Source organism: Labrus bergylta, chromosome 11, assembly GCF_963930695.1.
Source record: "Labrus bergylta chromosome 11, fLabBer1.1, whole genome shotgun sequence".
Taxonomy (NCBI): domain Eukaryota; kingdom Metazoa; phylum Chordata; class Actinopteri; order Labriformes; family Labridae; genus Labrus; species Labrus bergylta.
This window is the reverse complement of record NC_089205.1, coordinates 10204808-10216929: the sequence shown is the minus strand read 5'-3', so window position 1 is coordinate 10216929 and position 12122 is coordinate 10204808. Positions and strand designations below refer to the sequence as shown.

At 47.0% G+C, this 12122-nt stretch overlaps 1 protein-coding gene across 4 annotated transcripts in view; it reads right to left on the bottom strand.

Moving 5' to 3' along the window:
• LOC109986287 (endothelin-converting enzyme-like 1) overlaps positions 1 to 12122 on the bottom strand; it is a 40590-nt gene that overhangs the window by 17055 nt on the left and 11413 nt on the right. For all 4 annotated transcript variants that reach the window (XM_065960792.1, XM_065960791.1, XM_065960790.1 and 1 more), the window contains 2 exons: positions 10648 to 10772; positions 239 to 461 (listed from right to left, as the gene is read on the bottom strand). In XM_065960792.1, the coding sequence (XP_065816864.1) occupies positions 239 to 461; positions 10648 to 10772 (348 nt within the window). The remainder of the gene's footprint in view (positions 1 to 238; positions 462 to 10647; positions 10773 to 12122) is intronic.

Below are 12122 nucleotides of genomic sequence, written 5' to 3'. Positions count from 1 at the left end.
GATCTTAATCTGACACGGTGAGCATCCTCACAGAGAAACATCTTCTGGTCTGACCTCCGACTGTGTGCAGACGTTTTATTAGCTTTGTTTTGAAGTTTAAAATTCTGGTATTATGTCAGTCTCACCTGACGATTCTGTCCGCCACGTGGTGCAAAGATTCCTGACAACACCTGGTCCAGTATGCCAGAGATAAACCACCAAACTGCCCCCCCCCCCACCATGTAGTCCCCCCCCATACCTTGGCTTTGCTCTGTGAGGAGAAGTGCTGCTGCACGAACAAGGCTCCCAGCGCCATGCCAAAGTGTTTGTTGGCCTGAGTGAGGCAGAGCCGGCCCAGCTCCAGCTGCTGCTCCGTGCCGTCGATCTCCCGGGAAAACTCGTGGATGGTGCTGCGGAAGGCGGTGGACAGGTGTTCGCTGAGCGCCGCCACGATACGCCACAGCATGTAGTTATGGAGAACCCTGAGACGTAAAGAAGGAATGGAAAGGTCAGACTTGTTAACAATGATTTGTTCTGAATCTTTGAATAAATCGAGGCAGCTTTCCAGGCTCATGTAAAGATTGAAGCATGTTCAAGTTAGCCCACGTTCTGCTGTGGAGGTACGAAGGTTATTATTAATCAGGTGAGCTCAATCCAAAAACAGTTCAGTCTAAACAGTAATGTGCATTAACCTTTACTCACATGCCTCATTAAACCAGCTTCACCACGTTCTCGTGATATCCTCCTCTAGTTAAGACAAGTCACTCAACAGAGTCACAAATACGGAGAATCAGAAAACTCCTGAAGCAACGTCTAAAGGAGCCCTCAGTAGGACCTTACTATATGATCAGACATTTAGGACATCGAGGTGAAACACCAAGCGGATAAAGCTCGTTCTAAAACAAGGGTGGACCTTGTGTTGTCTTTTACCCGTGGACGTGGAGTTGTTCTGCAGGGGGTGATGAGCCTAGGAGGAGGGGCTTAGATTGAATGTTGTGTTTACAAACATTTCTATGGACTTCACTTTTAACCATCATAACTGTTGCGTCCGAGTAAATACTAAGCACCACGTCTTAGAAAGGTCAGAGAGGTGCAGATAACTATACAGAGATCTACTGATTATCCAGCAGTCTGGGAGTTAAATAATGCAGAACAGGAGGAGACTCTCCAGAAACGAGCTGACCTCATGCAGAGAATCACCCGCCTGTTTTAGGTGAAGACGGCCGAGCTTCAATAAAATATTTTAGCTGAAGGGTTAGCATCATCTTCTCCAGGGCGTCTATCTTCCAAGAATAAGTGAACTCGGGTCGCACTAATAAACCTGCAAAACCATCTTACACGACCCGGCTGTATGCATCCTCTTTCTAATGAATTCAATTCAGACTTTCAGTGACATGAGGAGAAGTGTTGTTTTCACATTGAAAAGTTGAATAGTCGTCTAGTACAGCTCTGTCTTTGTAAAGTCACATCCACTCACTGTGTCTAACTCTCATCGTGCTCCATCTGGCACAAAACTCGGTTCCTCCATCTGCCCTCTGAGCCACTCAAGAGTCGGAAAAGTTCGAGAGAGAAGAAGCGGGAGACAGTGATCGAGAGCGAGGGCCGAGGAGTCAAGAGGGCCCACCAGTCAGAGAACAGCTTCCCCCCCTCTCCAGAGAGACTCACAGCTGAGCGGGGGGGAAAGAAAATGGATCATTCATTTATGTATTCAAGCTGCGTCTCATCCTCCAGACGATGGAGTGCTGGTGAGTACCCGTGCCCCCACTGGGTGCAACCATCTCATCTGCCCAGCGGGTACAAATGCTCCCCCAGTCCCCCACTGTGAGGCTCCATGTGAACCCCAAGGCATGTCGTTGTTTTTGTTATCGCTTTCTTTTCTTAAAGTTCCCCTTTGCATGACAGATATTAAATCACAAGCGCCTTGGCAACAGCACCCCGAGGTCCCGCCAGCAGGGCACTCGTGAAGGGAATTTAATTGATGGGAAAAGGGAAAGAAAGGCGGGAGGTGCAGGATGGAAGGAAGGCAGGAAGGAAGGGAGGAAGAGGCTTGTCAGGAGGCTTGATCATCAAATAAATCCAGGTGGGCTGCAGGTGTGGCTGCTTCCTGTGCGTCTTTGTGTGGCCTCCTGGTTGGTGCAGAGCATTTGTTTGTACTGACAGACTCGGACAGATGTGAGTCTATAAATGTGCATGTGTGTGTACAGATGTGAGTCTATAAATGTACATATGTGTGTACAGATGTGAGTCTATAAATGTGCATGTGTGTGTACAGATGTGAGTCTATAAATGTGCATGTGTGTGGACAGATGTCAGTCTATAAATGTACATGTGTGTGGACAGATGTGCAGCTATGAAAATGATCTCTGTGATGACATGATTTTGCAGAAATGTGGAAGAGATGTACATCATGGTGCTCTGAGATTGATCACAAACTGTCTCACTCATTGTTGTTCTTTATTTTCTTAAGTCAGCTGGACTGCTTCAAGTTCGGCTCGGACATTGTTACATCATCAACATTTTGAGATTTCTGCTAAATATTCCTCTGCTCTGTGATGATGCCTGTGAAACTCCTCCCCTCTCTCAGATTTCCTGTCAACATTTATCCCACTCTACAAATATGCACGCGTCTGTGTCAGTAAATCAAACCTGCAGTCCACAAACCAACAGATGACATCACAGCGGCTACATCTACTCCTTAAATACGGTCTTTGACCTCCATTAATTTAACTTCAAAATGGACTCTTGTGAAACATGTCCCCCCTGATGAAGTCGTCTTTGACCCTTCCTTACACGCTCCTACAGGAAAACTGCCGGCATGGTCACTGCACGTGTTTGTGCGTGCGCTCTGTGCAGTAATGGAGTCACAGGGGGGCTAAATGAAAGCACAGAGCTTGACGGTGAGGGCGCTGTACAGATCAAGCATTAGGTCTTAATCACCGGAGGACTGAGTGAAGGCTCATTAGCTGAATGGGTTTTAATGGGGCTAGTTAAGAAGATGAAAAGACATTGTCCCCGTACGCTGCATCAACACATTAGCACAGGTAATGACCCTGCAGGTAATGGAGGAGGGAGCAACTCCTTCAGACCAAACTTGGAACAACATTAAAAGTGGAGGCAGAAGTGGAACAATGGGACTCCACGCTCACACGCTTTATATCTTCAAACTACCAACACACACCGATCAGCTCGGGGGGGGGGAATTTAAAGAACCAGGAAAACAAAAGACCGTTTCCACCCAACGGACCGGACCGGTTCAGCACCAAGCGGCAACCTCTGGTGTTGAGAAGTGAAGCTAATTCTGAAGTGCAAATTCCTGTAGTTCCTCTAGTGTCCACTAGAGACTGGCTGCAGCCGTAGCTGACGTGACTGACAGGTAGGCGCGGTGTAACGGTTTGTCAGGAGGCTTAAAACCCGCCTCAGCTCCAGCTCTCAGCCTGTTGTTAGGTTGACTGAAAGTTAGACTGAGACAGCATTGCCAGCATGGAGACCGCCATCGATGGGACTCCAGCGCCCCCTGCAGGAACAGACGAGTGTTGTCACTCAGGCTTTGTCCGTTATAGTCTGTGCTTTCACTGCAGGCTGAGAGCTCGACTAGTGTACTGTAGCTAGTAGGAGTAAAAACAGAGCGTACTAAAAGACAGCTTTTTGTCTCGGAGAGAGACCTTCAAACTGCTTCTAATGAAACAGGGTGAGACAGCATTTCCAACATTGAGACCAATGCTCTTTGAGGGAGTTAAAATCTAAATGAGTTTATGAGCAACTGAGAGTGAAAATATAAATACAGCAGCTCCACAGAAGCAGACAATCAGACTTTTTGTTATATTGGTGCAGACTTTAATCCTAAAAAGACGAATAGAGGCAAACTTCTTCAGCTCCGCAGGCCCCGCTGGGAATCAAACCCTGACTGCTGAAAGCTACGGCGCCATAAAATCCACTGCTCAGAGAACGGCTTCATCTGAAAAGGCTTTACTGAGTTTAAAAAAAACCAACAACGTTACACTTCCATGCATCACTCATGAACACACACACTCACGCACACACACACACACACACACACACACACACACACACACAGTGACACACACAGACACACACACACACAGTGACACACACACACACACACACACACACACACACACACACACACACACACACACACACAGTGACACACACAGACACACACACACACACACACACACACACACACACAGTGACACACACAGACACACACACACACACATGCACGCACACACACACACACACACACACACACACACACACAGTGACACACACACACACACACACACACACACACACACACACACACAGTGACACACACGCACGCGCACACACACACACACACACACACACACACACACACACACACACACACACACACACACACACACACTGCTGGATGTAACATAGACGAAATGATAGACTCTCCCCTCTAGCCTTCAAATTACAAAGCCCAAACACTCAGCAGTAATAACACTGGATTCCCTTACACACACACACACACACACACACACACACACACACACACACACACACACACACACACACACACACACACACACACACACACACACACACACACACACACACACACACACACACACTGACTCCGAGAGTGACGGATGAATGGAGGGAGCAGACGGTGAGGCAGGGAGGAGTGTGAGTGTGTATGAGGGACGCTGGTGTTGTCATTATGCTTTCCCCTTCATTGGAGGCCTGCTCATCTGGCTAATGGGATTGGCTGCAGTGTGTGGGGACGGCACACACACACACACACACACACACACACACACACACACACACACACAGGAGAGAGGAAGTGGTAGAGAAAGATGGATGGAGGATGAGGATATGGAGGTGTGACGGCTTTTGTCAGTAGACTTGTATGATTGGGAGGCGTGCGACAGATGGAGAGAAGGACGAAGAGAAGTCAATATTTAGATGTTGTTGATGGCAAACTCAAAGTGTCAACAAAGAAGTAGAATCAACGGGGGGGGGGGGAATTAATGACCTTTGACCACCATAATCTAATCAGTTCTTCCTCGCGAGATAAAGAGTTAACAAAAGACAATCCAAAAACCATGTGAAGGCATCAAAATGACGTACGGATGTAAAAGACAGACATATGGGTGAAAAGAGAGAAGGCTGTAAGGTAGGAGGAAGGTCGATCCTTTCGTTTTGAAACGGGCTGTCTAACAAGGCAACGAGGCACCTGTCTGTGTTCTCTCTTCTTGTCTGTCACCTTTTCAACTCTCACACAAAACTTCAGTCGGCTCCTCCAATTTAACGAGACCAAAGCCTTTCTCGTCTGTTTTCCTGCATGTCAGCCTGCACCCTTCAGAGGTGTTGTTTCTCTGCCTGCTCCTGAACACTGCATGTTTGTACCTGTTGCTGTGTGAATGACTGAGTGCAGCAAATCACAAAGGAGTGCGTCTGTGCTCCATTAGGGGACAAAGACGTCTCCATCTGCTCCACTGGACGGTGACACTTCTACGACCCGTGACTCAGACACTAAGTGTTACTCATACAGTGATGAATCCTTCTCTCTGCATGGTTTGATTTCAAACTTCATAAAGACTCGGCTGCTAATCTTCTATTTTTGCACGCTTTGTTCAGCTGGATTAATAACCAGGACTCCTGTAGGTGGGTTAATCATCCGGGTTTAATCAAGCTCCTGCACTGAAAGAAACCGGCCCTTCATATCCCACATGCAGACAAATCAAAGAAATTGTTTCCTCAGTTCAAGCTGTGCTGCAGAGCAGGCGGCAGCGGATTCAAGGAAATTCAAATATACCAGTTTGATCGGCCTCTAACACGACTGTCAGATACTCTGAGCTCGCTGCTGCCTCAGGTCTGTTATTAACCATCGACAGGAGAAGGAAAAAGACTCCACCGGGCTTCAGAGAGATGTTGCATGATCTTGTTTGGATATTCACATGAAGTGCCAACTCATGCTGGTCATTTAAAATGAAACATGAAAGGGAAGAATCCCGCAGCGTCTTTTTGCAACCTTTACATTCTTTGATTGTCTTGTTGTTGCTCATATTCATTTTATAAACTTCAGTCAACAGTCACGTGTGCATGATTAATTATGTTTAAATATTGGGCTCATGCTTTGTAACTCTTTTTATTCATTCAACCTTTCAATACATTAAAACAGTTAATCTACTGTGAAAGAAGATGTGAAACCCCTTCATCAGGAAGTCATCAGAGCTGAGGATGAATATGATAAACACGTGTCACACTGCAGAAAGGAACATGAAGAGAAGCAGGTGGACTTCTTACCGACAGGATCTTGGGCTGTTAGGTGCAGGTTTCCGTTGTTATCCCAGTGTGAGTGCGAGCTTCGGTTTCCTGTTGTGTTTGTTTATTGGCGAGTACGAGAGTTGCTGCTTGAAACGAGCTGCGTGAACAGGCGGCGCTGGAGCGACCACATGATGCGAGGAGCTGCAGTGATTTTAAAGATATTCCTTTAAGTTAAGCTAATTAGAAACAACCCCACAGGTAATAAAACAGCTATGTTCCAATATTTGTACAAGTGTGTGAGAACAGGAAATGTCTACCTTTGTTTAAAACCCGATACTGAACTTCCTGGGAGACCGAGGGTGGAGGTACGAGGAGGAGGAAAAAAGAGACTACAAAGGTAAGACAGAAGCAGGTGAGGAGGAGGAGGATGACGACGAGAGGCAGAGAAGTGACAAGAGATGAAGAGAGCGGTGTTCAGGGAAAGAGGGTTATCATGCTGTTGAGAGGGAGAGACGTAGTGAGGGAGGAGAAGGAGCTCGGGAACAGGAAACTGAAGAGAAGAGAGGGAGAGGATGACGGGAGGAAAAGTGTGCGTCAGTCCTAAAAGTTCGCTCTCTCTCTAACAGTATGTGATTCTAACGTCTTTATCAAATTATCAAACAGACCAGTGTTAGCTTTTAGAGTGATGTCATAACATCAGAAGTGTTGTTTCTTAACCCCTCGTCCTGTACTTCTCTGAGTCAGATGTTTTATGATGTGCGTGTTATCAGATTGAACCGCCTCAGAGGGGGATTTGTCTTTGCGCTGCACTGCAGGGACCCGCCGGTAATTGGACGAAGGCTGACAGTTTGTGTCGGCCATTGATTGGACAAGAGCTGGTGCTGCGATTGGAGGAGAGCTGATGGTTCAAGTTTTAAAAGGGAGTTGCGGAGGCTGCTACACCGTCCGCCTTCGGGACGGTTGTGTAGAGAGAGATGTGTTTACCAAAGTGAGGAGTCTGCTACCTCGTATTAAGACCACCGTGTGCCAAAAAGCAGATTGGTCTGCTGACTCACAAATAAGAACGCTCCCTCTCATAGCAACCGTTGCTAGGCTACTTCCAGTTAGACAAACATTCTCCTGGGCCGAGTCTTTTCAGAGCATGGTGGTGAATTTGAGACCTTAGTTTGGTGACTGAACGTGGGTAAAGATGCTCGGGGTCGTCTGACAGGGTGACTCTAAATATCCACATCGTGATCCAGGAGGACTTCCCCCTTCATGGATCTCATTTAGCTCTCGGTGATGTCGCTGTGATTGTCAGACCGTGCTCAAAACTCTCAGCTGAGTACTGAAGAACCTGTTAGCGACAGTCAGAGGATGTTTCAGACCGCTGGCTCCAGAAATGGTCATTGATGGAGTCCAGAGGTCAGGAGAGGCGGGACAGTGAGCAGGCGCTAATGCCGACATCACTAGCATCAGACATGGATCAAATGATTAACGTTAAGTTTGTAGAGATGTAGAGCTCTCCACATACACCACACTGTAACTCTGTTCTTATTCTGTCACTGAGGACGAGTCAGATGTCGAGGTATTTTCAATTGTTTCAAAAGGAAAGGAGCCTAACCTAGTCTAACCTAGCAACAGTAACTAAGGAGGGCGGGGCTTGGCAGAGGGTCAACTGAGACGACAGGACAACCTTTTATGTCTGACAGAAATCTCATGATTTCATCCTGAGGTTGTTATATCACCTGCTACAGTCAGTTTGAGAAGCACAAAATAGAACTCTGAAAAGAGAAGAGATTCAAACTTTCAGATCTGAGCTCCACACTGAGGACGATATCAGCCAAACGCCACGGCTGGCTGAGTGAACGGGGATAAAAGAGAGGGAGGACAGGGTGTCAGAGAGGAACAGGGAACAAAAGAGAGGGAGAGAGGATGATTGAAACGTAAGCTGGAGTCTATTACTGAAGCCATCAGGGGGGATAGATGGACGGACGACTCCAACAGAAGATTGGTAAACAACACGAGCAGAGACGGAGCGTCGACCTGGAGCTAATGGACGTGACAGAGTCGCCCGTTACTTTAACAAAGAGCGGTACGGAGCCTTCATAATGTAACCTGAACTCCACGGGGATCAACGCTGGAGCGTCGTGGTTACAAAGGAGGTTTCACAAAGACGGAAAGCAGATCAACGAGATGATATAAGAGATGTTTATGATAATGGAGCCAAATCACAGTGACAAGAAAGATCCGGCCTTTTATTGTGGCTGATGAAAGCGAGCTGCACTGAACACCTCTGTGATTCAAACCTTTGTGTCAAAAAGACGAAAGAGCCCAACAGCAGCCGATTTACACACTGAACCCTCGACCAAACGCTGCACTGACCGAGGCCACATTAGAAAGTTGGTCCAGGTTTCTGAGATTCAGCTGACTTCAAGGGTTAGGGGGTTAGGATTAAGTAAACTATAATCTGTTCTGAAGGTCGGACGACAAGCCTCACACTGATGTTTGCAGGGATGGTAAACATGAAACACTTCCTTGCCAGCTGCTGGTGAACGTCTGACATCACCTACTGCATCACAGCGTGGTTCTCTGTTCTTATTGGCTCACCGATTGGCAGGGTAAAGAGCCAAAAAATGGACAGAATTCATTTTCTCATTCAAACAGAAATTATTTTGTTCTTTGCTACACATGCCGAGTGAGGAGCTGTCCTTAACTCCTCCCCCGTCTTCAGCGCGCCCTGGTTGGTCAGTGACACCTGCATGCGCCCTCTGGCTCGAGGGAGAGAGAGAGCGAGCCGTGTGTCCATGATGTCAAAGTGAAAATATAAAGAGGTCCTGAACGGTGGCGTCACCAAAGCCTTGTTTCCTGTCATTTATTTCTCCATCTGTCAGTGACAGAGGAGAGGCCTACGGCCCCGTGTCCAGCGTCCAATGGGAGCAGAGAGAGAGAGCGAACAAATGTCTCATTCGGTTCTGGATCTGAAAAAGATTTACGACAACTCGCTGAGCACAATAAACCAGCAGCGAGGGTCACATTGCGTATGACGATACGGGCATTCAGAGCGCTCACAGCCGGCCGGATAGACCTCAGAGGTCACGCTTCCGTCACTGCATCACCTATTTGCCGGTGGTTATCAGGTGACCTCTGAACTCTGATAGTTGAGTCCATCTGCGAGCTGTCTCGAGGAGAGCAGAGACTCGTTCGTTCACAGAGTGAGACTTCACAAACAAAGATCCTTTACTAATCTCATTGAAGTAAATGTGTCCGTGTCCTCCACGCCTGACGCCGTGAATGTTTTTCATTTGCTTTGATAACTCGATGATGTCGTCTATGATTGATCACGAGATGCCGCTGTGACGCTCAGGATGCGCACTAACTCAATCCACCATGGTTACAGACAACATGGAGGGTCTGTTAATCTGAAAAAAGGTGACGTGATGTCATCAGAATATGACTTCCATTTGTACATGACTTTGTTTAAATCGATCCAAAATACAAACAGATAGGGAGAAACATTTCTTTTGCATTGAAAGTTAAGACTTCTGCTGCCCGCTAACCTCGTGTTAGCCAACGCCGTCCTGGAGCGAGAAAAATACAGACAGACAGACGGACAGAGAAATAAATGACAGTATAAAAAATCGAGCCGTCAGTCATAGAGCAGAGAGCCGTTGTGTTTTTGTGTCGAGTATTGGAGAGCTGTCAGTCGCTGTGACACACATCCTGACGTGCAGCAGCCCTCTAAGACCCCCCCCCCCCGGTGTCTGTCAGGGTGGGAGAAGCATGTGTGTGTGTGTGTGTGTGTGTGTGTGTGTGTGTGTGTGTGTGTGTGTGTGAGACTGAGTGTCCGTCCATGTGCGTCCGCCCGAGTCTGCAGGTGGTAGAAAGGTGTGGGTGTGTAGATCAATAATAATCAGCTGCAGCAGAAGTGGAAGTTCACCCAACAGTGACTCACACACACACACACACACACACACACACACACACACACACACACACACACACACACACACACACACACACACACACACACACACACACACACACAAACACACACACACACACACACACACACAAATACATGCACAGCAGCACTCAAAAAACAATCCATACACCTCGTGACACTGCTTTGTAGTCCAAACTATAGTGACAGGCCTAAACCAGAGGCATTACACACAGAAACACACACACACACACACACACACACACACACACACACACACACACACACACACACACACACACACACACCAAACAAGCTCAAACAAAAGCGCTTACTCACACTCAAAAAGTACAGACTAAAAAACATTCCTTCGTCTAATTCCATTGATTTTCCAAACACCTCAGTGCCCTCATCTTTCAGCACTTCCTCCCTCTCCACCACCCCCCCACCCCCACCCTGCCGGCCCCCCTTTCTTTCCCTACCTCTTCGATGTGGCCTTGATGATGTCAGAGACTTTCTGTATGTAGTCGGTGGCGAGCACCACGATTTCTTCGTCCTCTGAGAAGTTGTCGTGGAAGATTCTGTCCAACAGGCGTTTCCAGTGAAGCTTCAGCGAGAGGAGAAGAGAGAGGAAAGAGGAGAGAGGAGAGAGGAGAGAGGAGAAGAGAGAGAAGAGAGAGAAGAGACAGGAGAAGAGAGAGGAGAGAGACAGGAAAGAGAGAGAGAGAGAGAGAGAGAGAGAGAGGAGAGATAGGGAGAGGAAAGAGGAGAGAGGAGAGAGGAGAGAGGAGAAGAGAGAGAAGAGAGAGAAGAGAGAGGAAAAGAGAGAGGAGAGAGAGAGGAGAGAGAGAGGAGAGAGGAGAGATAGGGAGAGAGAGGAGAGATAGGGAGAGAGAGGAGAGAGAGAGGAGAGAGGAGAGATAGGGAGAGAGAGAGGATAGAGAGAGGAGAGAGAAGAGAGAGAGGAGAGAGAAGAGAGAGAGAGGGAGTTTAACTTTCATTAAATAATCCATGAAGCACCGAATTATAATAAAAACAAAATTTGTCAAATCAAAGTGTGAATCAAAGACAGTGACAGTTGGTTTAAGGCAATGTCCACGGTTAGGTCAGGACCCCTTTGTCAAGAAAAATCGGTTATTTGTAATCATTTAAATTTGGCGTTATGGCTCTGCTCTGTGACTTCCTGCACGTGTATATGCTAATGCTACGTGGAGAGCAGCACGCGTTCCTGCCTGTCCCGTGTATACGAGGAAAGTCTAATCCGCGAAAACCCAAACAGAGCATCAACGACAACATCATCACAAACTTAATTTCAAAATAAAAGCACACAGCCAGTAAAGTACTCTCAGCTAAAGACAGGACAAACATTCAAAATAAAAGCTTCACATGTTTTATTTTAAAAAGGTTAAATAATGAAATTTCTATTTGAGCTTATGAGCAAAACAAACAACATCATTGTGAATCTGCTGAGAGCAAACCTGCTGGACGTCGATTGAGTGAATAGTGAGGAGGCAGCATCTTTGTAATATTGACGATATTTCTAAATTGGATTAAACTCAAAGATACAGACCTTTAAAATCTAAATAAAAAGCAGCTCAAAGACGCCATTCATCAGCGCTCTTCATCTTCTTTCCTGGAAGAGTTTCTGTCGTGTTCTTCTTCATTTCTTGTCTCATAGTGTAACTAAATCTTTTTGTTCCCACACACACACACACACTGTCTCTCTTTTCTTCTTCTGTCTTTGTAGTTTTTTAATCTTCCTCTCAGAACACGCCTAGCCTGCATCTTTCCATCAACCCATGTGTCGCTCCACCACGGGACGTCTAGAGGACTCCCCGTCAGTTCCTCTGGGACTTCAGGAGAGCCTCCTCCTTCTTCTTCTTCTCCTTCTTCTTCTCTCCCCTCCTGCCTGTGTCCCCCTTCTCTCTCCCCCTCCACCCGTCTCCCTTCATCATTG